The following is a 26,739-nucleotide window of genomic DNA, read 5'->3' as shown; positions in this document are numbered from 1 at the left end:
GGCGGGACAATACAGTGGGGTGATGCGCTGATTGCTTAGCAGAGGGCTGGGCACACAGGTCACACTCATGACAGTTCAGTGATGTTTAAGTCAAGTTTATACTCTTTAGGCTACTGTTCTAGGCTGGCCACAAATTGAACTCAGCTTTCCATCCCAACTCTTCCCTCTACCCCTCCCCTCCCCCATCATCTGCTCTACCCCAATTAAGCTCCGCCCTCTTCCAGAACATGCACTGCATTTCCCCACCTCTCATCCTGCCTCCTGCCTTCACCCCCGCATATTAGCTTCCTATGGCTGTTCTAACAAATTACCACAAACTTAGGGGCTTAACACAACTCATATTTATTCTTTCGCAGTTCTGGAGGCCAAAGGTCCAAAATCAGTTTCACTAAAGTAAAGGCAAGGGGCTGGTTCCTTCTGGAGGCTCTAGGAAAGAATCCGTTTCCTCGCCTTTTCCAAGCTCTAGAGCTTTTATTCCCCGCTTTCCTGGGCTCATGGCAGAGGAGCATCTTCAACCCTCTGCTTCTGTCACATCACCGTCTCTGTCTGTTGTAGGCAGACTCCCTGTGTCTGCTTCTTGTAAGAACCCATGCGACTATATTGGGTCCCCCCAGCTAATCCAGGATAAGCCCCCCCATCTCAAGATCCTTAACTTCATCACATCTGCAAAGGTCCTTCTGCCCTGTTAGGTAATGCTCCCAGGCTCTAAGGATTAGGACCCAGACATCTCTGGGGGGGGGGGGAGGCATCATTCACCCAACCGCATCTTCCATTCTGAAACGCCATCCCCTCCAACTCTGCATACCCGCCAGTGCCCACGCCCAGTGGGTCCTCAGCCAAGCAGTGATCACTCCAGGGGAATGATGGCGCCTCCTCTGGGACCCTCACGCTTCCGCACTCCTTCAGCCATCATTTCCACGCCACCTGGCGTCCCTGCCTGTTTCCTACCAGGCACTTAGAGCTTGTCTCTCACGCTGAATGGCTTCATATCATCCCCCTGCTCAGCTCACCGTGCTGCACACAGCAGACACTTAGTCGGTGGGAGCTCTGCAGAGGGTTCTTATTGCCCACCCACAAAAAGAAGCTTGGATTTGAGCCCAGCCGAAGCTGATCAACAATTTTAAAAACACAAGGTGGGGCTTCCCTGGTGGCGCAGTGGTTGAGAATCTGCCTGCCAATGCAGGGGACACGGGTTCGAGCCCTGGTCTGGGAAGATCCCACGTGCCGCGGAGCAACTAGGCCCGTGAGCCACAACTACTGAGCCTGCGCGTCTGGAGCCTGTGCTCCGCAACAAGAGAGGCCGCGATGATGAGAGGCCTGCGCACCGCGATGAAAGAGTGGCCCCCGCTTGCCGCAACTGGAGAAAGCCCTCGCACAGAAACGAAGACCCAACACAGCCATAAATAAATAAATAAATAAATTTTTTAAAAAAACACACACACAAGGTGGGTGGCAACTCACGTTTCCTCGATGGGAGGGCGGCGTTGCCCTCACCCACCTGTCGGCAAGCTCTGTGAAGACATTATTCAGAAAGCAAAGGAAGTGAATTGAATTGATACTTACCTTCTTCTTGCTTCTCTCTTTAAGGATTGTCTTTGTATCTGAAATACCTTCTGGAACATTATAAAAAAATTACAAGCCGGACCCAGGAACTTCAGGTAATCTTTGAACTTCAAAAGTTCATTTCAGCTCCTGCTTAGAATTCACCTAGCCCTGAGCATTTGAACTCTGTTTCTCCTCTGTTAGCTAGTCAGCACACATCCTCCAAAAGGTGAGATGACACCTCCATTTGCACACGAAATGCTTCAGACAGGGTGGCTGAGATCTCCCAGGAGGGCAAGGAGGCTTGTTTTCCTCTGTCAGAAACCAGAAAAATGTAAATGCCATCAGATCTTTAAAATTGTTTATTAAATGCAGTGGAAGAAGTACAGCTAGCCACAGTATAGGCAGCAGAATTACCAAAAGTTACATAATGTCAACATTTTAGAGGCAAAATTATCCTTAGGGATTGTATCTCTCTGGTAGCTATTGCCGTATTAATACTGTATAATAAACAACCATAACACTTTCAGCAGTGGTCCACAGTTATTGTCTACTGATCACACATCTGGGGCCAGCCGCTAGGTGGGTCCGCTGGTCTTGGATGGGCTTGCTCACGGGTCTGGGTGTTGGCTGGACCTTGGTTGATACAGGCTGGCCTCAGCTGGAGCGGCTGTGCTCTGTTCCACGTGTCTCTGATCCTCCAGCAGGCTGGCCTGGGCACGTTCTCATGGCGCTAGCAGAGGAAGCAGAAATCGGGAAGAGAATGCAGGCCCAATCATGGAGTGCTTTTCAATCCTCTGCTTGTGTTATGTCTGCCAACATCCCATTGGCCAGAGCAAGTCACATGACTGAGTTCAGAGTCAGGGGGCAGGATATGGGTGGGCACTGCAAGTTACATAGCCAAAGATATGAATAGAGGAAGGGTGAAATATTGGGACCACCATTACGATCAACCCCAAAGACCATCTAGTCCAGGGGTCAGCAAACTTCTTCTGTAAAGGGCCAGATGGTAAATATTTTAGGCTTTGCAGGACATACAGCCTCTGCCACACTTATCTGACCAGCTGTTGTAGAGCAAAGGCAGCCATGGACATACGTAAATGAATGGGCGTGACGGGCATGCTCTGTTCCAATAAAATTTTATTTATAAAAATGGGCAGTGGTCCATATTTGGCCTGCAGACAGTAGTTTGCCAACCCCTGATCTAGTCCATTCTCCTTATTTTACAGAGATGGACAATGTCATTCAGAGGCTAGGTGACTGTTTCAACGTCACACAGCTAGTGGGTGGAAGAATCAAGACAAAAGCTCAGGCCTTCTGGCCCTAGCTCACTGTTTTTACTCTTACACTCAGCAAATAATAACAAATAAGTCTAACTACCATTTACTGAGCACATACTATGTGCTAAACACTGTGCCAAAAGCTTTCCATCATTATCTCATTCTTACAACTCTAAGAGGTAGATACTAGTATTAACCTCATTTTCTATACGAAGAAGTGTCTAGAAAGAACTAGAGCTGAGATTCTGTCTAGATCTAGAGTCTGAGCTCTTAACCACGATGCTCTACTACTTCCCTACTAGCTACTAAGCTAAGCATCATTTTTCTGTGTTTTGAAGAAAGTTTCGTGAACCTTTGTCCCGCCCCCAAAGGTAGTGGAAATTACTCCTGCGTTAGTCCTGTCCCCCATCAGCTGCAGTTTCCCCTCCCCTCATTTCAGATCAAGATCAACAGTTCTCAGGAAACTCAGCAGTATTTGCTGCAAGAAAAGTTACGGCAGCATCTGGCAGAGAAGGAGAAGCTGACCGAGGAAAGGCTACAGCAAGAGGAGAAGCTGAAAGCCAGAGTCAAGCGGCTAATGGAAGAGAAATCGGTAAGGTGGTCCCCGTCCTTCTCTTTACTACTGGAAACTGATGAAATGGGCTTTCCTATGAGAAACAGAGGGCGCGTACTTAGATGGAGAGATCTCAGCAACTCCTTGTTGGGAACTAAATTAATTGAAGAGGGTGAATGAGGTAGGAGGAATTAACATGAAGCTTGAGTCCTAAAACTCAGAGATCAAATTGAAGATCAACTTGAAGAGGCAAGGTTATTGAAATGTCTAGAAATGGTACTTTGTTTATATACTGCAGCTGATTTTACTGATACAAATCCCAGCCATTACTGCAGGTCCTGGTTTGTGTCTAAGTGTGTGCAAGACCAACCAATAGTATTTCAGTCTTCTGCTTTCTCTTCATACATATCAGGGGAAACACATGGCCAAAACTGCTACTTACTTTTCCAGAAACCATCCAATTAGAGGAAACTTTACAGCAGCGCCTCTCAACTCAAATGTGTCCACAGATCACATGGGGATGTTGTTAAAATGCAGATTCTGCCTCAGCAGGTCTGGGGTGGGGCTGGGATTCTGCATTTCTGACCAGCTCCCAGCTGGTACTGATGGCACAGCTCTGCAGACAACATTTTCAGCCACAAAGTCTCAGAGGAAGGTTTTCCCCAAGTTGGCCGATAAGAACCACCTGGATGCTGGTGAAAAATACAGGTTCTTGGGCCCCACCCCAGACCCACTGAATCAGAATCTCAGGAGAAAGCTGGGAAACTGCAGATAATGGGCTGATTCTCATCCTTGTCCTTGAGTTGGCCCTTTCTGATATTCAGGGACCCGCCATGAATTTAACTACCTCGGTCGCCATCATCCTAGATGAGTGGCTCATGACTTTGGCTGCACTTTTGTCACCTAAGAGATTAAAAAATACTAATGCCTTGTACCCCTCCCCCCACCCCACCCCCAGGTTCTGACCTAACTGGGGTGAGGGTGTGGCTCAGGCACTGGGATTGGTAAGCTCTCCCTGGTGGTTCCAATGTGCCGCCACGGTGGAGAGCCACTGCGTGCTGCCCCTCATCCACCCACCTCAGGACAGCAGCACCAGATCCGCTGGACCCCAACTCTCCCCCAGCACCTCCTTTCTTCCCCTGAGAAGGACTGGACCTGCCGTTTCCTCCACCTTCACCAGGGGAAGCTTGGTGACTTCCTGCTTGGACCGTCCTTCTCTGTCACACACCCTCACTCTCCAGAACTGTCCAAGAGCCAAAGACCTCTGCCTGTTTCCTTTCATCCTCTAGCTCGTGCCCCACTACCTCTTCTCCTGTTTGCCTCTTTCTCTGCCTTTCTGCCTTTTGTGAAATAAAAGATTAAAAAGGAAGAACCACCTGACCAAAATCACCTGTGAGCCACATAAAGGTACCATTAACAACAGCCTTAAATCAAGGCAGCTCCCTCCAGAAGGGCAATTAGACATAGAAAAAGCCAGTGCATTTCCACAGAGAGGGAAATAAAACCAGAAAGAACGTAGGAATCTTCAAAATCTTCACCAGACTCTCCACCTGTTTCCTCCCTCCTCTCTGATTAACTTCTCCCTTGCCAAATGTCTTATTTTAGTTTTAACTTTGGTTTGACTTGTTCCCACTGTGGATGTACGGTATTGCAGCCCCAGCATGTTCAACATCACCTTGGGCACCGGCCTGGGCCTCCCAGACGCCCATTTGTAACATCGATTCCAACAGATACAGGGTTTCAAGGGCTGACATCAATCCTCCTTTAATCACAACAAACCTCAGAGCTCACACCAGCCCATCCAGAGGGGGACGCAATGCCAGGGACCCACCAAGACAGAGTGCCGCTGTTCATGTCCACTGTTGTCCCGTCTAGGGTCATCCTTCCCCAGACACGCACATTGATCAGCTTGACCCCAGGGACTCATCTGAAAGTACTGTTCCAGACTCGAGTGCCAGGTGCCCCGATTTTAAATGAACCTCCCTCATACCACATGACACCATCACCCCCACCCTTTCTAAAAATACGTTTGTCAGAATTCATTAATTAAATTCGTCACGAGTCCTAGCTTGTCTGAGGACTCTGTTTCAATGGTAAGAAATTCTAGGTTCCCTTACGGAACTAACGTTCTTTTTTTTATTATGATCTGTTAGCAGCAGTCCTCTGATTTGCACACACTAATGGTTTAAATCAGGGATCAGCAAACATTTTCCATGAAGAGCCAGATAGTATCTATTTTCAGTTTTGCGGGTCGTATGGTCTCTGTTGTGGCTTCTCAGCTCTGTTGTTGCAGTGCAGAGGCGGTCATAGGCAACCCACTATGAGCATGGAGGGATGCCAATAAAACTTTATTTACAAAAAAGCAGGCAGCGGGCCAGATTTGGCCCAGATGCCATAGCTTGCCAACTCCTGGCTCTAGGGTCAAAGGGACCAGGGTTCAAACTCCTGTTGATGTGATTTACTAGTAAACTGAACAGATTCCTTAATCTCTCTAAGCCTGTTTCCTCCTTTGCAAAGTCGAAATGACAGAAGAAATGATTGATCTTTACTCGTGAATAGTTATCATGTGACAAGTATTTCATATTCATCATCTCATCTCCTCCTCACATCAACCCAATGCAGGAAGCACTATTACTGTCCCCATTGTACAGATAGGGAAACTGAGGCTTCTAAAGCTTCTCACTTGCCCAAGACTATATATCTAGGAAGGATCAACAGGAGGCTCTAATTTGGGCCTGCCGACTCCAGACCCCGTACTCTTAGCCCCTAGGTATACTGCCCACAGTTTTCTGTGGGGTTGTTGTGAGAAGTGAAAGAGTTAATCCGTGCAGTGTCTGGCACAGAGTCCAGATTCCTACTATGGTAACCATGTCTATTAAACAACAGTCATGACTTTCAGGCTTTGGAGGAAACCATTTCTCGGGAGAAAAGCAGAGCGAAGGAAGCATTAGAAGAAGAACAGAGCAAAGTCCAAGAGCTGGAGAATCGCTTAACCCGCCAGAAGGAGGTACGCAGCTCGGGGAGATAGTTGGCTCCAGCCCAAATCCGGCTTGAGGGCCAAATGGAAGAAGTTTAGAACCATAGATGATGGCGAGAAGCGTGTGGCGGAGTTTCCTAGAGTGATTTGTCCTTGGGAGGGCTCAGCTAGTCTGGGAAGAAGCAAGGGGCACTCTAGGAGAGAACCCTAGAGCTGTAGTCTTCACAATTAGTTGGAAAAATTGTAAACAGCGTAAAATACAGCCTTAGATAGGGGACAAGTTGGGATTGGTGACATGAGCATTTTCTGCGCAGAGATTGTATCCCAAATCACAAAAATGGAGGAATTACAGAACTGTGGGACTTCAGGGCTGCGTGTATCCTCCAACAACATCCTAAAATCATCCAGCCTTCAACTCCACCACCAAGGAATTTTCTGCAGCCCAGGGCAGCCCATCCCAATGTTGATGCCTTGGGCTGGCAGAACATTCTTCCTTTAGGTTGAACTGACTCAGACTTTCTCCCAGAAGGGTTTCAGTCCTCCACCCGCCCCCCGGGCTCCTACAAGACCCGTCTATTGAATACTTTCTCTTCCACAGAATAACCTTTTATAGATGCTTGAAAATAGAGGCACCTGCTCCTCTCCAGACCCAAATGCCATTCACAGTCCTGGAGCATGGCCTTGTTCCGCTCCTCTGAGCTGCTCTGTGCTCCAGAAGTCACAGATAGGCAGCTCACTGGCTGAAAAGGGCCTGCAGACATGTTATGTTTGGTCCTCGAGTGTTTTATCTTGAATTCATAAAATATACTGAAAAATCCAGATTTCCATCCTCTCTTGAAAAGTTGGGAAATCTGGCCCTCCTTTCCACTTGGCAAAAACGGACCGGAGTGGAACCAAGTAGCAGAAGTTTGCCACAGTCCTCGCCATTCCCTATTGCATTACACACAACTCACTTCACTTTGGGTAACTGTCGAGCCCCTGTAGGCATCTGAGTTTGCAACCCATCATCTGTTTTCTTCCTAAAGTCTTTGTAGCCAAAACTGGACACAGTTCTCCAGCATTTAGTGGCCTAGAGCAGGACTCTTCTCTCCCTCGTTGAAGATGTTGTACTTCTATTGATGTGTCCAAAATGGCTTTTGGAAAAGCCCTATTACAGTGTTCACTCATACTCACCTCGTGGTCACTCTCAGATCCCTGAGTCTTTTTTACAAAATGTTTTCATTAGCGCTTCAGTCCTGGGGCAGCGCAGAGGAGTGAAGAGTGCAGGCTTTGCAGCCTGGCTGAGCTACTTACTGGCTCAATACCTACTTTCTTTAAAGGATGGCTGTGAAGATTAGAGATAATGTACACTAAAGTGTTTGACCCAGAATCATCACTCAAAGAATGGTAGCTATTAGTACTATCAATCACTGTACTTCCACTTCTGTTTAAGCACTTGCCTCCTACCAATCCCCCACTGCATCCCTACTCCTCAGAGTGAAACCCTGGCCCACCCACCAGTGAGGGAGAAATAAGGAGCCTGGTGGGCAGAGCCCATGCCATTTGATCCGATCCAGAGAGGGAAAGTGTTTATGCGTTGGGTCTCGCTCAGGTCTCCGGCGCAGCTGTGCTCTACAGGCCTGTGTAAACAGTGTCAGTACCCGGTCCTGAGTTATTTCTCCAGGGGTGGCGAGGAGGAGGAGGGTGCCACAAGGGTTCACAGCGGCCAACAAATATGGGGAAGCCCCTCGATTTTAGAGATCTCGAGGTCACGGGGCACTTCAGGAGGGAGATTTAAGGAAAGCCTGGTGGTGGACAGCCCCGTGGCAGGCAGGAGCTGTGGCCGGGTCACCCAGGCCCGGACAGCGCCAGCCCACTTCTCCCGGCAGGACCTCTCCGTGGCTTCTTGTCAGGGAACCTGAGATTAAAATCCCAGACACAGACTTTGATCAACTTCAAACAGTCATTTGATTTTTCTTTCTATTAGACCTTCCTCCACACTGTCAGATGAATCTTTTTCTTTTTTTTTTTTTTTTTATTTTTGGCTGCATTGGGTCTTCATTGTTGCACACGGGTTTTTCTCTCTAGTTGCGGCGAGCGGGGGCTACTCTTTGTTGCGGTGCACGGGCTTCTCATTGCGGTGGCTTCTCTTGTTGTGGAGTACGGGCTCTAGGCACGTGGGCTTCAGTAGTTGCAGTACACGGGCTCAGTAGTTGTGGCTCGCAGGCTCTAGAGCGCAGACTCAGTAGTTGCGGCGCATGAGCTTAGTTGCTCCGCGGCATGTGGGATCTTCCCAGACCAGGGCTCGAACCCGTGTCCCCTGCATTGGCAGGCGGATTCTTAACCACTGCGCCACCAGGGAAGCCCCTGTCAGATGAATATTTAAGGACGACAGAATCACTAGGTCATAATGCGGGTTCGGAGGTAACGTTAAAGGTTAATTCCCATGACCTGCCCAGGAGCGTGGGAGCAAAGTGGCCGAGGGGGCCGGGACCTGGGCGTGAGTCGTACGAGGACAGCCTTCCCTGTAGTGCGTAGCGCCCGTCTCGGCTGCAGAGGAGCTGCCGGGAGCAAAGTCCCGCGTGTAGACGTGAGATCAGGCGCAGCAGATCAGGAAAATGTCTTAACCCGAAACCCTCCTCAGACGTTCGGCTGCCTCACGTCTCATGGGAGACGCCAGGCTCCCGTGATGTTACTGCTCTTCTGCTTCGTTGAGGGCTGGTATTGGAACAGCTGAGTGCTGGCGTTTTTTAAACTGCTTTTCACTGCAAAATATATAAAAATGTGTAGTACTTCCTCCATATTATGGATTAGATATTTTTGCAGGCTAATCTCGGACCCTAACCACCAGCTATAATGGAAACCGTGTTCCAAATTCCAGACATCTGCCAAGCTGGTGTTTAAAACACAACCCGTTTGAGAGTTGAGGTGCCCTTTTTTCTTTCTTTTTTTTTTTAACATAATGATGATGAATATGAGGTGCCCCTTCTTTCTTGCAGTGACTAGAAACAGGGGCCTTACCGGCAACTTCTAGCCTTCTGCAATTTGCATAAACCATTTAACTGAACGGCTTATCAGCAAGCTGCTTCCCAGATGAAATTCCCTGACTGCGGGCACTAAATACCAATCACAGCCCTCGCATCCTCTCAGAGCTTCCCCTGTGAGCTTTGCCCCCACCCCTCCTAGAGACTGTTACGTATGGCTCATTAATTCAATACACTGCCCTCCTCCAGAAACCTGATTGTCTTTCAGAGATTTATTTCAACAATGGGAAATTCCATTATTAATGAGATTCTTCTTCTTCTTATCACAGAGGCTGCCTGGCACAGTGATAAGAGCTCAGACTCTGAAATAAGACAGGCTTGGTCTCCTCTGCTCGCTTGCTCCCTGCCAGGGCCTCCACCCACAGGCAACGTGAGGGGTTCAATCCTGGCCTCACCACTAACAAACTTCATGGTCCCCGCACCCTCACCAACTTTCCATTCTTTAGTTTCTTCATCTGTTAAATTTGCAGACACTAACTTCTCTGATGAGGTTGCCGTGAGAGTGACGTGGGTGAGAAGTGCTGGCCTTGGGCCCTGGCACCAAAGCTTTGGGCCCTGGCACGGAAGACCAACCCCCAACGTTTGAGCTACTGTCATTATAATTAGTATCATCGTTATTAGCAATTGTCCCCCTAAATGTGCAGGCAACCAAAAAGACTGGTCATTGATTTTCAGATTTTGGAGAGCAGCATTGCCCATGAGAAAAGAAAAGCGAAGGAAGCCTTAGAGACAGAAAAGAGAAAAGTGCGAGATCTGGAGAACCACTTAACCCAGCAGAAGGAGGTATGAGGAGCAGAGAGAGAGAAATTGGGCGGTGGCAGCCAAAAGCACTTTGGAAGGAGCTCCAGAACCAGATGCGAGGCTGTGTTTCGGTGCCCTGATGTAGAGCAGGTGGTAAAGCAGGCAGATGGGGAGCAGTGCCTCCATTCAGAGTGACCGATATCACATCATAGGACTCACCAGCTGTATGACCTAGGGCAGATCACCTAACCTCCTGTGCGTCAGTTTCCTCATCTGTAACATGGGGAGGGATACAGTCCCTGCCTCGCGGGTTTAAATGAGTTAGTGTACATTAAGTACTTAGAACTGCACTCGCACACGGAGGGCCGTCTCCAAAAGCACTGCTGGCCAACTACCTAGGGAAGGGAGATGCACTCCAGGGGAGACCCCCTGTGTTGGAGTCTGGGTCAGTCCATCAGCCAGCATCCTCCTCCTTGTCGTCGAAAGGTATTTATGATGCACCCAGCGTGGGCACAGTAGGAAAACACCTTCTTGGCTCCAGCCTCCTAGTTTCATAGACTCCAAAGTAGACTCTCCCTGGGCCGATGGACAGACAGAGACCCAAACATTGCAGAGCAAGATGGAGTAGACGGTACACACCCAGCTCACACGGTGGTCACATCAAATAAGCGCCAGCGGTCAGTGCCTTCTGGAACAGATGAGAAGTACACCCTCAAGGGCAGGGGGATGTGGGAGGGGAAAGGGTGTCCAAGTGCCAGGCCCAGGCCGAGCCAGTGACATCCACTGCCACCAGCCTGGGGACTGGGCTTACCAGCCTCACCTGCCCGGAGCCGCCATGAAAGGCAGGCCCCAAGGCTTAGAGGAGGGATGAACGCCCGAGTCATGCCCTGAAAGTCAAAGAAGGGCTCTCCGGAGCCAGGAGGCCAGGTGGCCGTGCCCTCAGTGACCTGTGATGGCATCTCCAGGAGCCGGACTCTAGGGACAGAGGGGGCACACACAGACATGTGCCGGCCCTCGTGGAACTTCCAGAAACAAAGCTGGTGACTCAATGAATTGTTTAATTCAGTTTTATTCATCCATCTGCAAATATTTACTGAGTACCTACCACATGCCAGACCTTATTGGGTGTCAGGGATACTGCAGAGCATTAGACGGACCACGGCTATGCCCCCCACTCTAGGGCGGAGGACAGACAACCATGTAAACAAACACAGGTGACTCCAGAGCCACAGGCTGTGGGGTAGACAAAACCAGGGTGGGTTAGAGAGCCCGTGGGCCCTCCAGCGGGGAGGGCCTCTCCAAGGAGGTGACCTTGAGTAAGAACTGGAGGGCAGAGGGAACACCACGGGAACATCTGTGGGAAGAGAATGCCACTAGGTCAGGGGTCCCAAGTGCAAAGGAGGGGGACCTGAGTTAGCCAGAGGGACAGAGGCAGGACGGGAAGAGTGAAATCAAGCCGGAACAAGATGGAAGCCAAATGAGGGGTCAGAGGAAGAAAGCCGGAGGGAGACACAGAGTAGGCAAAGCGAGGCATGGCAGCAGAGCTGGGTGGGCTAAAAGCGTCGATTCTGGTCCCAATTCCAGCTCTGCCCTAACATGCTGTGTGACTCTGGGCAAGCCCCTTGCCCTCTCTGTGCCCTCATCTCTAATGTGGGTGTAGTGACAGAGGTTTGTTTCGAGGAGTCCGTGCATTCATTGTGAAGCACCTCCCCAGGTGAGGTCAGAGTCCCGGTTGGGTGGGGAGGATGGAGTGCATGGCGGGATATGGGGGCTGGACAGTCAAGCAAAGACCTCGGGAGTGAGACCGTGCCAGCCCCTGCAGGGAAGTGAGGTCAGAGTCCACACAGGGCGAGGGAGCTCCGACACAGAGCGAGCCTTGTTAAGGGGTAGAACCCAAACTGTGGTCACAGCTGTCCCCAGATCATCCCTTATACAGGTGGGCCAGGGGTGGGGTTTTAGAGTGTGGGCTCCTGCTGAGCAGGGTGGCAGACTCTGTGCCAGTCTACGTGTGAATACACAAGCATGTCTCCTGCCTCCAGGTAGGGTGGGGTTTGAATCAGGAGGACAGCTCAGGCAAGGTCCAGCAGGATGGCTAGGGCAGGGCACTGGCATCTGATCTGGCACCACCACTTCCTGACGGTGTGACCTTGACGCGTTACTCATCCTCTCACTGCCTCACTTACAGCCTCCGTGTCCTTACCTGCAAAATGGGGGGCAGACGCCACCTGGGGGCTCGCGTTCAGCACACGGCGCAGGCGCTCGTGTTGCAGAATTTAGAGAGTGGGCAATATCATCATCATCATCATTTTCATTTGTAATTTGCCAAGCGGCGCAGAATAAGAGAAGGGAGGGCGCCCTCCCACGGGGCATGTGGCCTCTTACGTCAGGCAGGACGCAGACTGGCAGGGTGGGGTCTGGACAGTCTTAGGCAGACTTGGCAGTGGGAAAATGCCAAGCCCATGCAGGGAGGAGAGTCAGAGCCCAGGTGGGGCGGGGAGGCCCGTGTGCAGAGCAGGGCAGTGGAGATGGAGGCCCAGGACGCAATGCTAGAACAGCAAGGCTGTCGGGAAGATCGTCTTTTCTCCAGGGCCACCCACCCGCAAAGTATAGCAATGTCAGTAGCTTTTCTTTTTACCCAATAATGCACGTTCACTAAAGAAAATTTAGAAGATACACACCAGTGAAAAGAAGAAAATATAAATTACCATAATCTCAATTCCCCCCAAATAGCCATTATTTATATTTTGGTACATAGCTTTCCAGTCTTTTGTTTATGCATATATAAATTATTTATTTCATTAAAATGTTATTCTTGTGAACTCTATATTTGTACGGGAGGCATAACTACAAGAGTTTCAACAACTGCAAATAGAGTTTCTCGACCCTACTCTGGCTGTTTCCCTCCTGGGGCTTGTGTAGGTGAGGCTGGGCTCCAATCCCCTCCCCATCACCGTGTCTGTCGGGTATATGTTCTCAGTCCCAAACTGTCCTGGGCCTCAGTTTCTGCACCCAAGCCTTTGTAGGCTGGAGAGAGACCACCAGTGTCCTTTGAAGCCACAGGCGTCAGGCCTGCTGGCACAGGAGGTGTCTCCCCCCACCCCCTCCCGCCCCCACCCCTGCGCTTTGCCTCTCCTGCCCCACCTCCCAAGAAGCCAGGTACTTCCCAACAAGGGACCACACTGGTGCCATCACCTGTCCGTTTAGTAGTTTAGTTCGCGGCTCAGCGCCAAATGCCTTGACCTGAACACTCACCAGCCTGTCACTTCCTGAACACCAGCCCAGAAATCCTGAAAGATGAATAACTCTCTCTTTTAAGAACACAACTAACCAAGACGTGACTTGCGGGTTCTCACCGTGCTGGGCACGCCACCCTTCTCACCTCTCTCTCCAGCGAGCATCCTGTCCCTTGAGCTCTCGCTCCCAAACCCTGACTCACTGGTGTCAACAATGACTAATCCTGGCTTCCCCTTGCCATGTCACTTCCCTTCCTTTCTCGTGCACACACCCTCAGACCGCTTGTTGTTGACTTCCAGATTTCAGAGAGCAGCATCGCCTATGAGAAACACAAAGCGAAGGAGGCCATAGAGAAGGAAAAGAAAAAGGTGCAAGATCTGGAGAACCGCATAACCAAGCAGAAGGAGGTATGAGTCTCAAAGAGGAAAAGACACGGAGGAGCCGGCATGGCTGAGCACCAGGCTCTGGGGGCGGGCGGTCTGGGCTCAGATCCTACCTCTGCCACCCCCTGGCCGTGGGACATTAGGCACCTCTGTGCCTTGGTGTCCCCACTTATGAAATACAGATGATCCAATAGATCAACCTCATGGAGTTGTGAGGCTTGATTGCTAACATACACAGAGACAAGCACCTGGCACTCAGTGAATGCTGCCTGTTTTATTATTGTTGTTGTTGTTGTTATTATTATTATTATTATTATCATTATTATTATTATCTCACAGCCAGGAAGTGGAGGGGCAGAATCTTAACCCAGGACTACCTGACTCCAGGACTTCTCATCATCACCCCTCCTCTCTCTATCTTTGAGCTTGGTGTGGGCTCAGCTGCCCGGGGTCACAGAGGGGGTGGCAGGATATAGATGTCTGAATGTCTGATCGCCTTGGTGCTATTTCTCCACCAGAATCTGTCATCATCGCTATCATCACCTTCATAATCAAACCACATTTACGATTATTACCGGGAGTAGGAGATGCAGTAGAAGCAGAAGTTGTTGCACAGGACCCTGTCTTAGGCACCTCCAAGCTGGAGGACTGAATTCACCCCTCCTGGGTCCCAACAGTACAAGACACACATACACACACACACACACACGCAAGCCGATATCTCAAAAGCCAAGGCACATGATAAACACACAACCTGACAATAGTGGGTTAAATTTAAATACAGGTAAATACAATTTCAAAGGATTTTCAAGACCAGATGGGGCTGGGACTTCCCCGGTGGTCCAATGGTTAAGAATCCGCCTTCCAATGCAGGGAACACAGGTTCGATCCCTGGTCGGGGAACTAAGATCCCACATGCCGCAGGGCAACTAGGCCCGCATGCGCTAGAGCCCACGCGCCACAACTGAGAAAAGCTCGCACGCCGTCACAAAGAGCCCTCTCACTGCAACGAAAGATCCCGCATGCCGCAACAAAGATCGGATGCAGCCAAATAAATAAATAAGTATACCAGATGGGACTAAACAGATCTTTAAGTCCATTCACATCGATCTTAGATCATTTTCTTCAAAGAAAGGTTCCTAAACATTGGCATACGTAGAATCACTTGGGGGTTCTTTTCTTCTTCTTCTTCTTTTTTCTTTTTCTTTATTTGGCTGCGCCGCGCAGCATGCGAGATCTTAATTCCCCAACCAGGGATCAAACCCATGCTCCTTGCAGTGGAAGCGTGGAGTCTTAACCACCAGACCGCCAGCGAAGTCCCCTAGGGGGTTTGTTTTAAATGCCCAATCCCGGGGCTTCGCCCCCGGAGATTTTGATTCACTGTCTGTAGGGTGGACTCAGGAATCTGCATTATTAACAAGCAGCCCAAGTGGAGCTGGTGCTCTTGGAACAAGGCTACTCCAGGAAGACTAGTGCCAGGAAAGCACATCTGGATTACATATCAGTCCCGGGCACCACTTTAAGAGGGGCCTTGACCAATTGGAGCGTCTCCAGAGGAAGCAGAGCAGAGCTGGGTGAAGTGACGCAAGACTTGTCAGCTCTGGGCTGATGCACCTGTGCAGGACTCCCCGTGGGCAGGCGGACGCTGCAGGCCGAGAGAGAGCCCAAGAGGGGCCATCTCTACACACAGCCTTGTTTCCCCAGTGATTCACCATGGCTCTTCCACACAGTACTTCAATTAGGGGTAGGAGAAAAGGAGAAATTAGAATTTTAAAGCAGATTATTCAGGGCAGAAAATGGATTAGGAATGAGACTAATGCAAAAGAAAAAAAAAAGTGTGTATTATGAAATCAATGAATGGGTCACAGTTTTTATTCCAGCAGTTACAGTGAAAGGTTGTGTAGTTCACGAGCAAAACTGGACCAAGTGCTCCTGGAAATGAGACCATTCTGGGTGCTGGACCCAGAAAGCACGTACCCTCAGGGTCATCACAGAGGAGACTCTACAATGCAACCAACAGCGTGTCCACGACCCCCTTAGAGAAAACAACGGTGACGCCAGAGGGCACGGTCTCGCAACAACCTTCAAGGCAGGCTGGTGGCATCACACCAGACGAGGAGAAACGGGACTCTGTCCCTGGGGACTCCCCATTTACCAGGAAAGACCAAGGAAGTACAAGGTCAAAGACCCACTCAGACCTAGAGTTGCTTATTCGCATGCTGTTTTACTTGTACACAGGGAAGAGCATTCGAAAGACTGATTTCATCTACACCGGTAAAAACAGGATTTATGTGAGAAAAAGAGGAGAGAGGGGAGAAGAAAAATTAATTCAGACCCGCCGGAACACTGAACTTGAGTAAGCTGCTGAGTAGCTGGCAAGGAGCAAAGATGCCAGGCAGCGTGTTCTGGCCCACCAACGAAGCCATCTCAGTTTGTTGTAGATTCCCTGGGACAGCTGGAGCGTCGCTGCTCCGTGGTGTGCCTGCCACCGACCCCAGGGAGCGCCTCCTTCAGGCAGGTCTGCACACTGTCTGCAATGGGATTTCTCAACAGTAACGACCACGTCAAGATCCCAAATAAGAACAGAGAGAGTTCAGTGACGGTACCGAGAGAATGAAGCTTCTCTCAGATGAGGCTCGCAGGCATCACATGATGAGAATCATGTTTTGTTTTGTTTCCGAAAAAAAAAAAAAAATCAGTTTCCTTTCCCAAGTGTAAGAGGAGCACCTGTTTGCTCTAGAAATTCTGAAAAAATATGGAAAATCACTCATGATTCCACTGAGCAGAGTTACCACTAGTGACATTTTGATGTGATTCCTTCTGGACCAGCTATATGTTGATCGACAAATATCGATTTGTTACAAAGTGATTTACACTGGTATACTGTGCACGCTGTGTATTGACTTAATATATTACAAGTATGTCCACATGTCATTGAACTTTCTTCTACAACCTGCCAGTAAAGGATGACCTGGGTTTGCACTGTGTTGGGTGAACCCCAATTTGTTTACCCTCGGGCACTGGGCTGTATCTCACTTTCACTGAAGTAAAAAATGCTTAGCTGAACAGCCCTTCGCACCGGGCTTTGTGCGCGTGTGTAGTTATATCCTTAAGATACATCTCCAAAAGTGGAATCACTGGGTCACAGGATATGAGCATTTTCAGGCTCATGATACACGTTCCCAAATGACCCTCCAGAAAGGTCATACCAGTTTTCACTGCCCCCAACAGAGTCTGGGAATGCCCAGCACTGCACCTCAAGAATATATTTTAGATTGGATTAAATAATGTTCATGAAAAGGTTACATGCAGTATGATTCCGACTATATGACATTCTGGAAAAGGCAAAACTATGGCGACAGTAAAAAGATCAGGGATTGGTTAGGGGGGTGGTGGTGAACAGATGGAATACGTAGGGTTTTTAGGGCAGTAAAACTATTCTGGATGATACTATAATGGTGGACACATGTCATTGTACATTTGTCCAAACCCACAGAATGTGCAATACCAAGAGTGAACCCTAACGTAAACTATGGACTTTGGGTGATCATGATGTGTGGAGGCAGGTTCATCAGTGTAAGAAATGTACCAGTCCGGTGGGGATGTTGACAGTGGAGGGGTCTGTGCATGTGATGGGGGCAGGAGTTCCATGGAAACTCTGTACTTTCTGCTCAGTTTTACTGTGAACCTAAAACTGCTCTAAAAAATGAAGTCAAATAAATAAATAAAGTCCGTCCAGCCCCAGCACAGTGCCTGTCACGAAGCCCACATTCCACAGTGTTGGAGCATGGACCCAAGGAGGAGAGTAGAATTTTGACAAAGATCGGAAGAATGGGTCCCGGGAGGAGGGAGAAGGTGTTGAGGACACGGCGACCAGAGTCCAAACTTGCCGGGGCCCCACAGGAGGAGGGGAGGTCATCCCAGGGCCGAAGCCACAGAGGAAGATGGAGGAGTGTCCTGAAGGCAGGTCCTGTGATGAAGGGGTGAAGGAACTTGGCACGTTTATCCTGGAAAATAGATTTAGGGAGAGACATGACAGCCCTCCTCAAATATTTAAAGGGCTGTCTCATAAAAGAGAAATAAAACTTGTTCAATGAGCTCCAGGTGACAGAACTGAGCTCAGAGACCAGAAATCTCAAGTAGACAGATCTCAGCTGCATATAAAAAAAGAGTTCTGTAATCATTGGAACCTTCCAGAGGAAGCATGGACTTTGGACTTTAAAAGGATCAACAGAACAATACCAGAACAGAGGTCACTTCCTCTCTGAAAACAGGGGAGGGGGAGGCTAGGGTAAATATTTATACCTGAATTTCTGTTAATTTGATGTTTGCCGTTTGTCTAGGAAATAGATTTAAAAATGCAAAAAGAAGACATTTTAAATAACAAATTAAATGATGCACTGGCCATGGTAGAAAAGACTCAGAAAACAAAGATGGCTGAAAGTCTAAAAGCAGAGAGCCTCACCATGAAATTAAGTGAAACATTAGCTGAACTGGAAACTGCCAAGACGAAAATGGTAAGTCAGTGCCTTCTGGGGACGGGAGAATTTTCCCTTCAACGCAAGATCACGATGCCATGAGGATGCGTGGTTTAGACCAGGGGTTCTCAGCCTCTGCACTGTTGATGTTCTGGGTGGGGTAACTCTTTCTCCTGTCCTGTGCCTTATAGGATGTGTAGCAGCATCCTTGGTCTGTACCCACGGGATGCCAGTGGCACCCTCCCCCCAGTTGTGACAACCAAAAATGTCTTCCAACTTTGCCAGATGTCTCTGGCAGGGTAAAATCACCCTCTGCTGAGAAGCATTAGTTTAGTATAAAAAGTAAACAGAAGCTATGCTGACGCCCTCTGTCCAGGGTCTTCTAAGATGTTGTAACTCGGGGTCCTCACAGGATCAGGCTGAAGCCCTGAGCAGCCCCAGAATCTAGGGATCAGTGACTATTCCTCAGACGTTAAGGTAATGTTTTTCCATTTTATCTCAGCATTCAAGGCCCTCCGCCAGCAGGGCTCAATATTGCACTCGCCTGTCCTTCATACATTGAACAGATAGGTCTGTGTACAAGGAGGTGATGAGGACTGACCTGGCAGAAGTGCGCAGAGTGAACCTGAGTGGGACTGGACTTGGAGACACCAGCTCAGGGCGTGGCACGTCATTGCTGTAGTACTGAATCATAGGACCTGGACACTCGGGGCAGCAGAGGAGGGGAAGGAAGGAACCACTCTGGCGAGAGTGACCAGAGAAATGGCAGGACTTAACAACTGATTGACAGGACAGGAGTACTGAGGAGAGGGAGAAGCCAAAGGAGGCGGGCGAGCTTGGAGCCAGGGCACCGGGCGAGCTGACGGCACACGGTGGAGATGCTGGAAAGATGGGGGTCGGGGTTTGTGGTAGGGGGGGGTCTCTTGTGGGAGAGGGGCTGTCTTCTGGAGAAGGTGAAGAATTCAGACTGAGACGAGGGTGGAGTACCAAGTTCAAAAGTTGCCCAAACTTTTGGTGGGGCAAAAAAATAGATTTGGGGCAGGAAGCAAGACATGGGAACAAAATTTGGAAGATAGCCTTGGTGGAGTGATTGTTGAGAGAGCGGAAGCATGTGAGCGTCTCAGGCAGAGACTTTACGCATCTGGAGAAGATCAGAGGCTCAATGTGTTAAGGGAATCAGGAGGAGGAGGATGACGTCATCCAGGTAGCAGGAGAATGACGTCATCCCGAGAGGGGAGGAAGGTGGGGGGCGGTCACAGGTAAGGTTCTGACTCACCATCAGCGGACCACTGATCATTTTTGTTTTTAAGAACTATAAATTCATTCACTTTTCTCTTATAAAATTGTTCACTCATTAATTCAACCAATACTTACTGAGCATCTGGGTCTAGATGCTGTGGCAGGGATCTAGACACTGATGCTGTGGGATATTGGTAAATAAGAAAGGGTAAGTTTCTGCTCTCATGGAGCTTACATTCCAGTGGGAGCGACAAATAAAGACATGAGATCATTCAGATGGTGACAAGTGCCTCAGGGGAAATAAAACAGGATGATGTCTCCTTCAGATAGGCAGTCAGGGAGGGCCTCTCTGAGGAGGTGACATTGGACCTGAGGCCTGTCACATGAGGAGTCAGCCATGCGAGGAGCTGGGGGAGGATTGTACCGTGCAGCGGGAACAGCACGTGCAAAGGTCCTGGGGTGGGGTGGAGCTTGGTGCTGGTGGGTGCAGGGGGCCCATGTTGTTATTGTTGTTATCGTCCTCTTATCCAGCTCCCAAGAGCATGTTAACCACGTCCATTTTCCCAGATCATGATGGAGGAGCGGATGCAGCTGCAAGGGCACACAGTAAGGGCCCTCCAAGAAGAACAGGAATCACAGAAGCACGGATTTGAAAAACAGATCATGGAATACAAGGAGCAAATCAAACAGCACTCCCAGACGATTGTGAGTCTTGAAGAAAGACTCCAGAAAGTGACCGAACACCATAAAAAAATAGAAGGAGAGATTGCAACGCTGAAGGACAATGACCCAGGTTGGTCCAAAGAGACGCCGAGGAAATCTTAGTGTTCAGGGCAGGTTCTGATGACCCTGTGGGTCCCCCTAGGCCGATGCACAAGAAAAGTCTGCGCCTCATTTAAAAGCTCCTCTATTGTCTGGAGGCCTTTTCTTCTTGTTACACAGCAAGGTTAGGCGCCCTCAAGGCCCAGGTTCAACAGAAGTAACAGCAATGAGCAGGGACAGCCTTTGTGCCGAGCTAGTCAGCCAGCGAGGGGCACAGGCTGCCGGGGCTGTTAGGGGTGTCAGAGCCGCACAACGGGAATCATCTTTTCCACATGGAAACGTCCCGTGCAGGGGCCTTTCAAAGGCATCTCTCTGCCATCAGCAATTTGCGACTTTGTCTAATGCGCTTTCATAACCAGCTGGGGTTTATCTCTTTAAAAAAAAAAAAAAAAAAAGAGGCTAAAGAAAGAACTCAAGAGTTGTGAGCACTTTTTCGCCCTGAATGACCAAGGTGATGCGTAAGACTAAAGACAGTGAGCTCTTGGAAGAGAGTTCTGGAAGCAGAGGCCTCGGGCCAGGCTCTCTCATCCTCGGCACTGGTATTGCCATTTGCGCTGGAGAGCTCTTGGCTGGGGGTCGTCCTGTGCACTTAGGGTGCTGAGCACTGTCCCCGGCCTCTGCCCACTGGAGGCCAGTAGCACCCGCCCCCACCCCAGTGCGACAACCAAAAATGTCTCCAGACATGGCCAAATGTCCCCTTCAGGGCAAACTCCCCACTGGTTGAGAACCCTGGTCCTAGCCTCAAGCCAGTTGACAAGCTGTCAGGGCTCACCTCACGGATTCATTCACTCAACATGCATAACTGATCATCTATTATGTCCCAAGCTCATTCTAGGCACTGGGGGTTCAGCAATGGACAGGCCAGGCAGCTAGCCAAATCACTGCCCTGACAGGGGCCCCAGGATGGACAGGGCACCCCGGCACGAGCACGGCGGGGGGACTCAGTCTCCCAGCCCAAGTCCAGGTCGGAGGGGGGATGTTTCAGCTGGGACCCGAGAGAGACTACATCTTTGTCACCCCGCTCTTAGATCCATGCGTGCCATCAAGCAGATGCTCCCTAAGCATCTGTCGATCGAATGAATGAGTGGGTGAACTGAGGGTGAGGGCGGAAACTGGAAGGCAGTGGGCTGAGGAGTAAGTGGGAGGTGAGGACAGGACGAGACTCTTGTCTGAGCGGAGAGCAGGAAATAGGGCAGGAGGTGCGACCCAGGGGTTAAGGCTCCACCTCTCACCGCTTAGCTGAGTGGTCACCGGCAGGTCCCGCCCCTCCTGCGCCCATCTCCTCGTCTTTCAATGGAGTCCGCAATCCCTGCCTTAGAGAGCAGCTGGGAAGATTTCATGAGCTCATGCGTGGTGCGGCGGGAGGCAGCAGCCTGTGACACAGAACACACGTTGGTTCCCATTAGGTGGAGAGGGCCGGGGGCATAGGGAAGCTTTGTAAGTTGAGAAAGACATAGGTGTGTTGATAAGCAAAGGGGAAGGAAGACATCCGTCTTGTAGGACTGTGGTGACGCTGGCCTGTCCCTCTGATTCAGCCCAGGAGGGGGAATCACAGCAAGACACTGTGGCAGCACCTCCGGTGGAGAGCACCGCCAAAGACGCAGTGTGTGAACACCTGATGTGAGTACCCGACCGGACCCCTGCTTCTGGCCACGTTGTCAGAGTCTGCAAAAAGGATTTGAGTCTGGGCTGTTCTTGCTGCTATTTGAGTTTTTCGATCCCTTTAGTTTAGTTTCTCAAGCATGTTCAAATTCCAACTCAACACTCTCCAGGTGTGTGGCCCCGGGCAGGTCACGTCACCTCCTGTGCCTCGGCTTCCCTGCTTGTGAGATGAGGTACATGAATGCCAGCTAACGCTATGATTGGCTACTTTTCCCAAGTACCTGCTCGAGGCAAGTGCATTCCTGGGTATTATAAGCGGGTTTCAAACAGTGGAGACCACTTGGTGGAGTGGGTCCTGGAGATGGTTAAAAGTTAAGAGGTTGGACTAAACGACCTTGAGGCTCCCTCCCAACCCAAAAGTCCATACCTGGAGCCGCAAAGAGCTGACAGTTTCCAGAGAACCATGGATGGGAAAGATCCTGAAAGCCACCGACAAGCAGTGTACAAATCAGTAGGCAGGAATGTGATGCAGAGAAAGGATTCAGAAAGTTTCTCGAAAAAGACAAGCCACCAGCCTGAGCCCTGCACCACATACCAGTTACCAAAGTCTAATGTCACAGGAGTTTTACCCCAAGAAGGCAAAGATACTCAGATACTCAGCCTTCATGTTCTGAAAAGTTCCTAACTGACTCCTCCTGGTAGAAAGAACTCTCTCTAAAGACAGCAGTAGCCACGACCTGGAGAAGAATCAGCATCATGTCACTCTTCTCCGGTCCACTTCCTTAGCTGTGGACACCCTTGAGGCAGAGTTTCATCCTCAAGTTGGAAGAGTTATAGCCAAGGAGTAGATAGACAGACACACACACACACACACACAGCATGCGTCTCTCAGGGCTGGGGTGTCTCACCCCTGCTCATAACCCCCCTCAAGGCACCTCTCCCGCTGTCACGCTGGGCCCCTTCCCAGGGAACACTGCTTCCCTGTCAGCCACCCTGATCGTCATGGTGCCAAAGACGTCCTGCCCTCTGGAGCATGGGGCCAAAGAGCTGCCCTCATCCCACTCTCCCTGTGTCCTCCTTGATTTTCTGGGCCCCGGGGCCCACACTTCTGCAAAGGGTCCCATGAGCACCAGTCACTCACGTGGCACCACGTCTCTCCATCAGGAATTAAAAGAAGCTGGTGAGAGAACGGAAGCCATACCGTCCTCTTCTCTCTCCTCTTCCTCGTCCTCAAAGAATCCCTGAACCCACACAAAAATAGTCTTCCTTCCTCTTTGCACCAAAGATCAAAAGTCCACAAGAGCATTGGTTCACGCTGACAGATGCTTGAGCAGCGAGAGGTTTCATCTTCATATTAGTTGTATCTCAACCTCAGAGCGAACCCAGCCGGGATCCTTTGTTCTGTCTCCATGTATTTCTTTGTAATGAAGGTGGATCAGAATGGATTTTTGTTTTGAGAAGTTTTAAAGAGTGTGCTTATCGCCCTTGCTGGTACTGGCATCGCACGGACCATCACTGATTGGGCATCACTTTGCCTTTGTACTTGGCCCCTTCCAGGCACCCAAGACACCAAGGAGATTGAGTTGAACTGACCTGGTCTGTTTCTGTGAATTTCAGAGAGGATTTATTGACCGCTCAGAAGGAAATCCTGTCTCAGCAGGAGATCATCATGAGGTTAAGGAAGAACCTCACTGAAGCCCATAGCCGAATGTCAGATTTGAGAGGTTTGTACAGTTGCCCATGTCACTTGATTTCCTGACCCACTTCAAGAAAGGAAAGAAACGTGTCTGAAGGGTTGGAAAGCTGGGCATTAAAAATCCCACTCAACCTGATTTCCTGGGCTGTCACAGTACTTTTAGCTCAGGGTCAGCAAGAGCTGTATCCTGGGTGTTGAACTGATTCCATTTGATATGGGGCTACAGGGAACATTCTGAGATGACTCTGGACCCCTGTGTGGAAACGCAACTTTCTTTTTCGGAGAGAATCTCTGATGACCACAGAGGATTTGTCTCTGGGGGCAAAGGCTTGGGGGTCAATCGTGGGCGCCCCTGGGCAGGCCAGCCGGCACAAGTCCTAGTACCCAACAGCTTAGGGACCTCAAGTAAGGTGTCCACCGGGCCTTTCCTTCCTCTGATGCAAAAACACCTGCAGCACGTCTGCCTCCCGGGGTTGATTTGAACGTCAGAGACCACTAGAGTAGGGGCGAAATAGCTCCGAGGTCTGCTCTCTTCTGGACGGACACAAGTCTGGCTGAATATTCCTACTTGACCCTTCTTCTCCCCAAACTTTTATTTTTGCCTCTCTTCTTCTTGCTTCTTAGAGCTGCCTTCTTTTCCCACCCCTAGCTTCCATCCAGCCAAAGGGCAGGAGTCAGGGGGTATAACTAGGTTTGGGGAGGTGGAGGGAGGAAACACTCCTCTTGTCCCCATCTCAAACCGTGTGCACCCCAGACCTTCAGTGGTGTTTGCTCCCTGTGTCTGGACCAGCTGATGCCCCCAAGGCTTTTATGGCAGGATTTCTCAAAGAGTGATTTTTCCATACTAAGTTATGAGAACACGTGGGAGAGAGGCTACAGTGTCCAGTTCTAGAATGGGGAGGCGCTGGACCCAGTTCTGGGTCTGCTGTCTATTAGTTGGGTGACTTTAGGCAAGTCCCTTGACCTCTGTGAACCTCAGTTTCTGCACCTGTGACATGGGGGTGTTACTAGGAACTGCCTTGCAGGGTTGCTTTGAAGATTCAAGGCAATGTAGGTGTCTTTTTTCTGGCCCTGTGGCATGTGGGATCTTAGTTCCCCGACCGGGGATCAGACCCTCGCCCCCTGCGCTGGAAGCGCGGAGTCTTAGCGGCTGGACTGCCAGGGAAGTCCCAGTGTAGGTGTCTTACTTTGGGTTTTCCCACAAGCAGACCCGCAAGACCAGAATTCCACTGCAGGTGGTTTATTTGAGAGATGATCCCAGGGAAAACAGCAGTGGAAGTGAAGTAAGACAGGAGGGGGAAGAAAGCAGATAATGGCTGTGCTGTCAGTCAGCGGGCCCAGTGGGGGACCGAGCTTACTACTGCAGTGTGGTCAGTGTGGTCGCAAGGGCGCCACCTGGGGTGGGAGGGAGCTGGGCTGTGTACCCCAGCCTGTCTCCACCGGTCCGTGGTTGGAGGCTGTTGCCTCTGGCAGGCTCATGAGCAGAGCAGTCTCCAGAGGCCTTAGAACGCCGTAGGCAAACATGCAGAGCAGGCAGCCGAAGGTGACCTAGAATGGCACAGGCTCACAGGTCCTGACAGCTGAGGCCAGGCAGGCGCCTCACGGGCTGCCTCATGGCGCCAGCACTCACTGAAAGGTATTGCCGGTGGGCTATTCTGCTGTTTTTTGGGGGAAGATGCACACAGACCTCCTGGCCGTTACTGAAGCCCCCTGAGCATTTCTGGAGGGTGGACCGCCTCATGGTTCTTAGAGGCCTGGCAGAGCTGCTGTGGCCCTCGCAGAGACCCGGGGCGGGAGACCCCCTCACCAGCTTCCACGTCACTCCCAGGGGAGCTTAACGAGAAGCAGAAGGTGGAACTGGAGCGGAATGTGGCGCTGGTCCAGCAACAAAGCAGCGAGCTGAGTGTGCTCAAGGAAAAGATGGCACAGATGACCAGCCTGGTGGAGAAGAAGGACAAGGAGCTAGAGGTCCTCAAGCAGGCACTCAGGTGGGTAGGAAGGTCTGCATGGCGGGTGTGAGGAGCCCAGGCACACCCAAGTGCCCAGGGAGCCTAGCACAGAGAGGCAGTGCGGGGGGGGGGGGGGGTGCTCAGTCAATGCTGGTTGAAGAGTTGAATGAATGAGTAGATGAATGAATGACATACATTTCATTGATTTACAACCTCATCATTTAAAACAAAGCTTTGCTCAGTTCTGTGCATCTAGACATTCCTGCCCAATATTCCAGATGAGTCTCAGCTTAAGTGCCACTTCCTCCAGGAAGCCCTCCATCATTCGCCCTCACCAAACATAGCCAAGGGCTCCTGCTCTGCCTGGGCTCCGTCAGCTCCTGCATGCCATTTGAGCGAACCCTTCTCACACAGCCAGGCTGCTCCCACCTGCTGATTGTCTGCCTTCCCCATGAGAACCCCTGTGTAGACTCTATTGACTCCCCAGCATTCACACGGTGCCTGGCATATAAAGGAACATAGTAAATATTGACTGTATAAAGGTATAGACTGGAGGTGTCAGAGGTCAGCTTAAACTAAGTATATTGTTGTTGTCCCACGGATTCGTCTCAAAAATACATGTGAGTTTGCATTTTCATCTATAGTGTATCCATATTTTGACATAAGATTAATGTTTTTCCCAAGAAAGTTTGCGTAGAATTGATATCTCATGTATACCCTGTAGCTTCATGTGCTCCGTGGTTCATGGCCAAGGCAGATTCACATAGTGGTTAAAAGAACAGGCTCCAGACCCAGGCTGCATGGATTCGAGGCCAGGCGCCTTCACCTACAAGCTCCACGACCACAGGCAAATTGCTGTATGTCTCTCTCCTTGTCTGTAAAACGGTGCAAGCAGAGTCCCCACCTCATGGGGCTTCTATGAGAAATAGAAGGGTTGACACATAATAAGTGTTAGAAACAGCAGACACACAGTAAATACCCACCATGAATGTCACAGCAGGTGTCCCGCAGACCCAATGCAGGAAGCAAGGATGGGTAGGGGCCTGCCTCTCTGGTCACTATAGCCTTAAGTCCCCCGAAGCTCAATTCTCTAGAAATCTTCGGGCAGTAGACTTGAAGGCTCAAAGATTTTGGTACCCGGTAAAAATGGAGTCCCTTTTCCAATTCTGCTCGTGGGTACAAAGGTAATTCACGGTTCCCGGAATTCATGCTGCCAGCTA

General features: G+C 50.1%; 1 protein-coding gene across 8 annotated transcripts in view; it reads left to right on the top strand.

Annotated features, from left to right (window-relative positions):
- LOC309639647 (forkhead-associated domain-containing protein 1-like) overlaps positions 1–26,739 on the top strand; it is a 78,900-nt gene that overhangs the window by 31,391 nt on the left and 20,770 nt on the right. For 7 of the 8 annotated variants that reach the window (XR_014251788.1, XM_082417099.1, XM_082417102.1 and 4 more), the window contains 9 exons: positions 1,588–1,658; positions 3,262–3,414; positions 6,275–6,382; positions 13,650–13,757; positions 18,077–18,250; positions 20,018–20,243; positions 21,808–21,892; positions 23,492–23,598; positions 25,399–25,558. Coding sequence is in view for 7 of the 8 variants with exons in the window: in XM_082417099.1 (XP_082273225.1) it covers positions 1,588–1,658; positions 3,262–3,414; positions 6,275–6,382; positions 13,650–13,757; positions 18,077–18,250; positions 20,018–20,243; positions 21,808–21,892; positions 23,492–23,598; positions 25,399–25,558 (1,192 nt within the window). In the remaining variant the exon portion in view is untranslated. The remainder of the gene's footprint in view (positions 1–1,587; positions 1,659–3,261; positions 3,415–6,274; positions 6,383–13,649; positions 13,758–18,076; positions 18,251–20,017; positions 20,244–21,807; positions 21,893–23,491; positions 23,599–25,398; positions 25,559–26,739) is intronic. The other variant, XM_082417104.1, reaches the window with a different exon arrangement.

This window comes from Balaenoptera physalus (genome assembly GCF_965194825.1).
Source record: "Balaenoptera physalus genome assembly, chromosome: 1".
NCBI classification, from domain to species: domain Eukaryota; kingdom Metazoa; phylum Chordata; class Mammalia; order Artiodactyla; family Balaenopteridae; genus Balaenoptera; species Balaenoptera physalus.
This window is presented reverse-complemented; position numbering and strand designations above follow the sequence as displayed.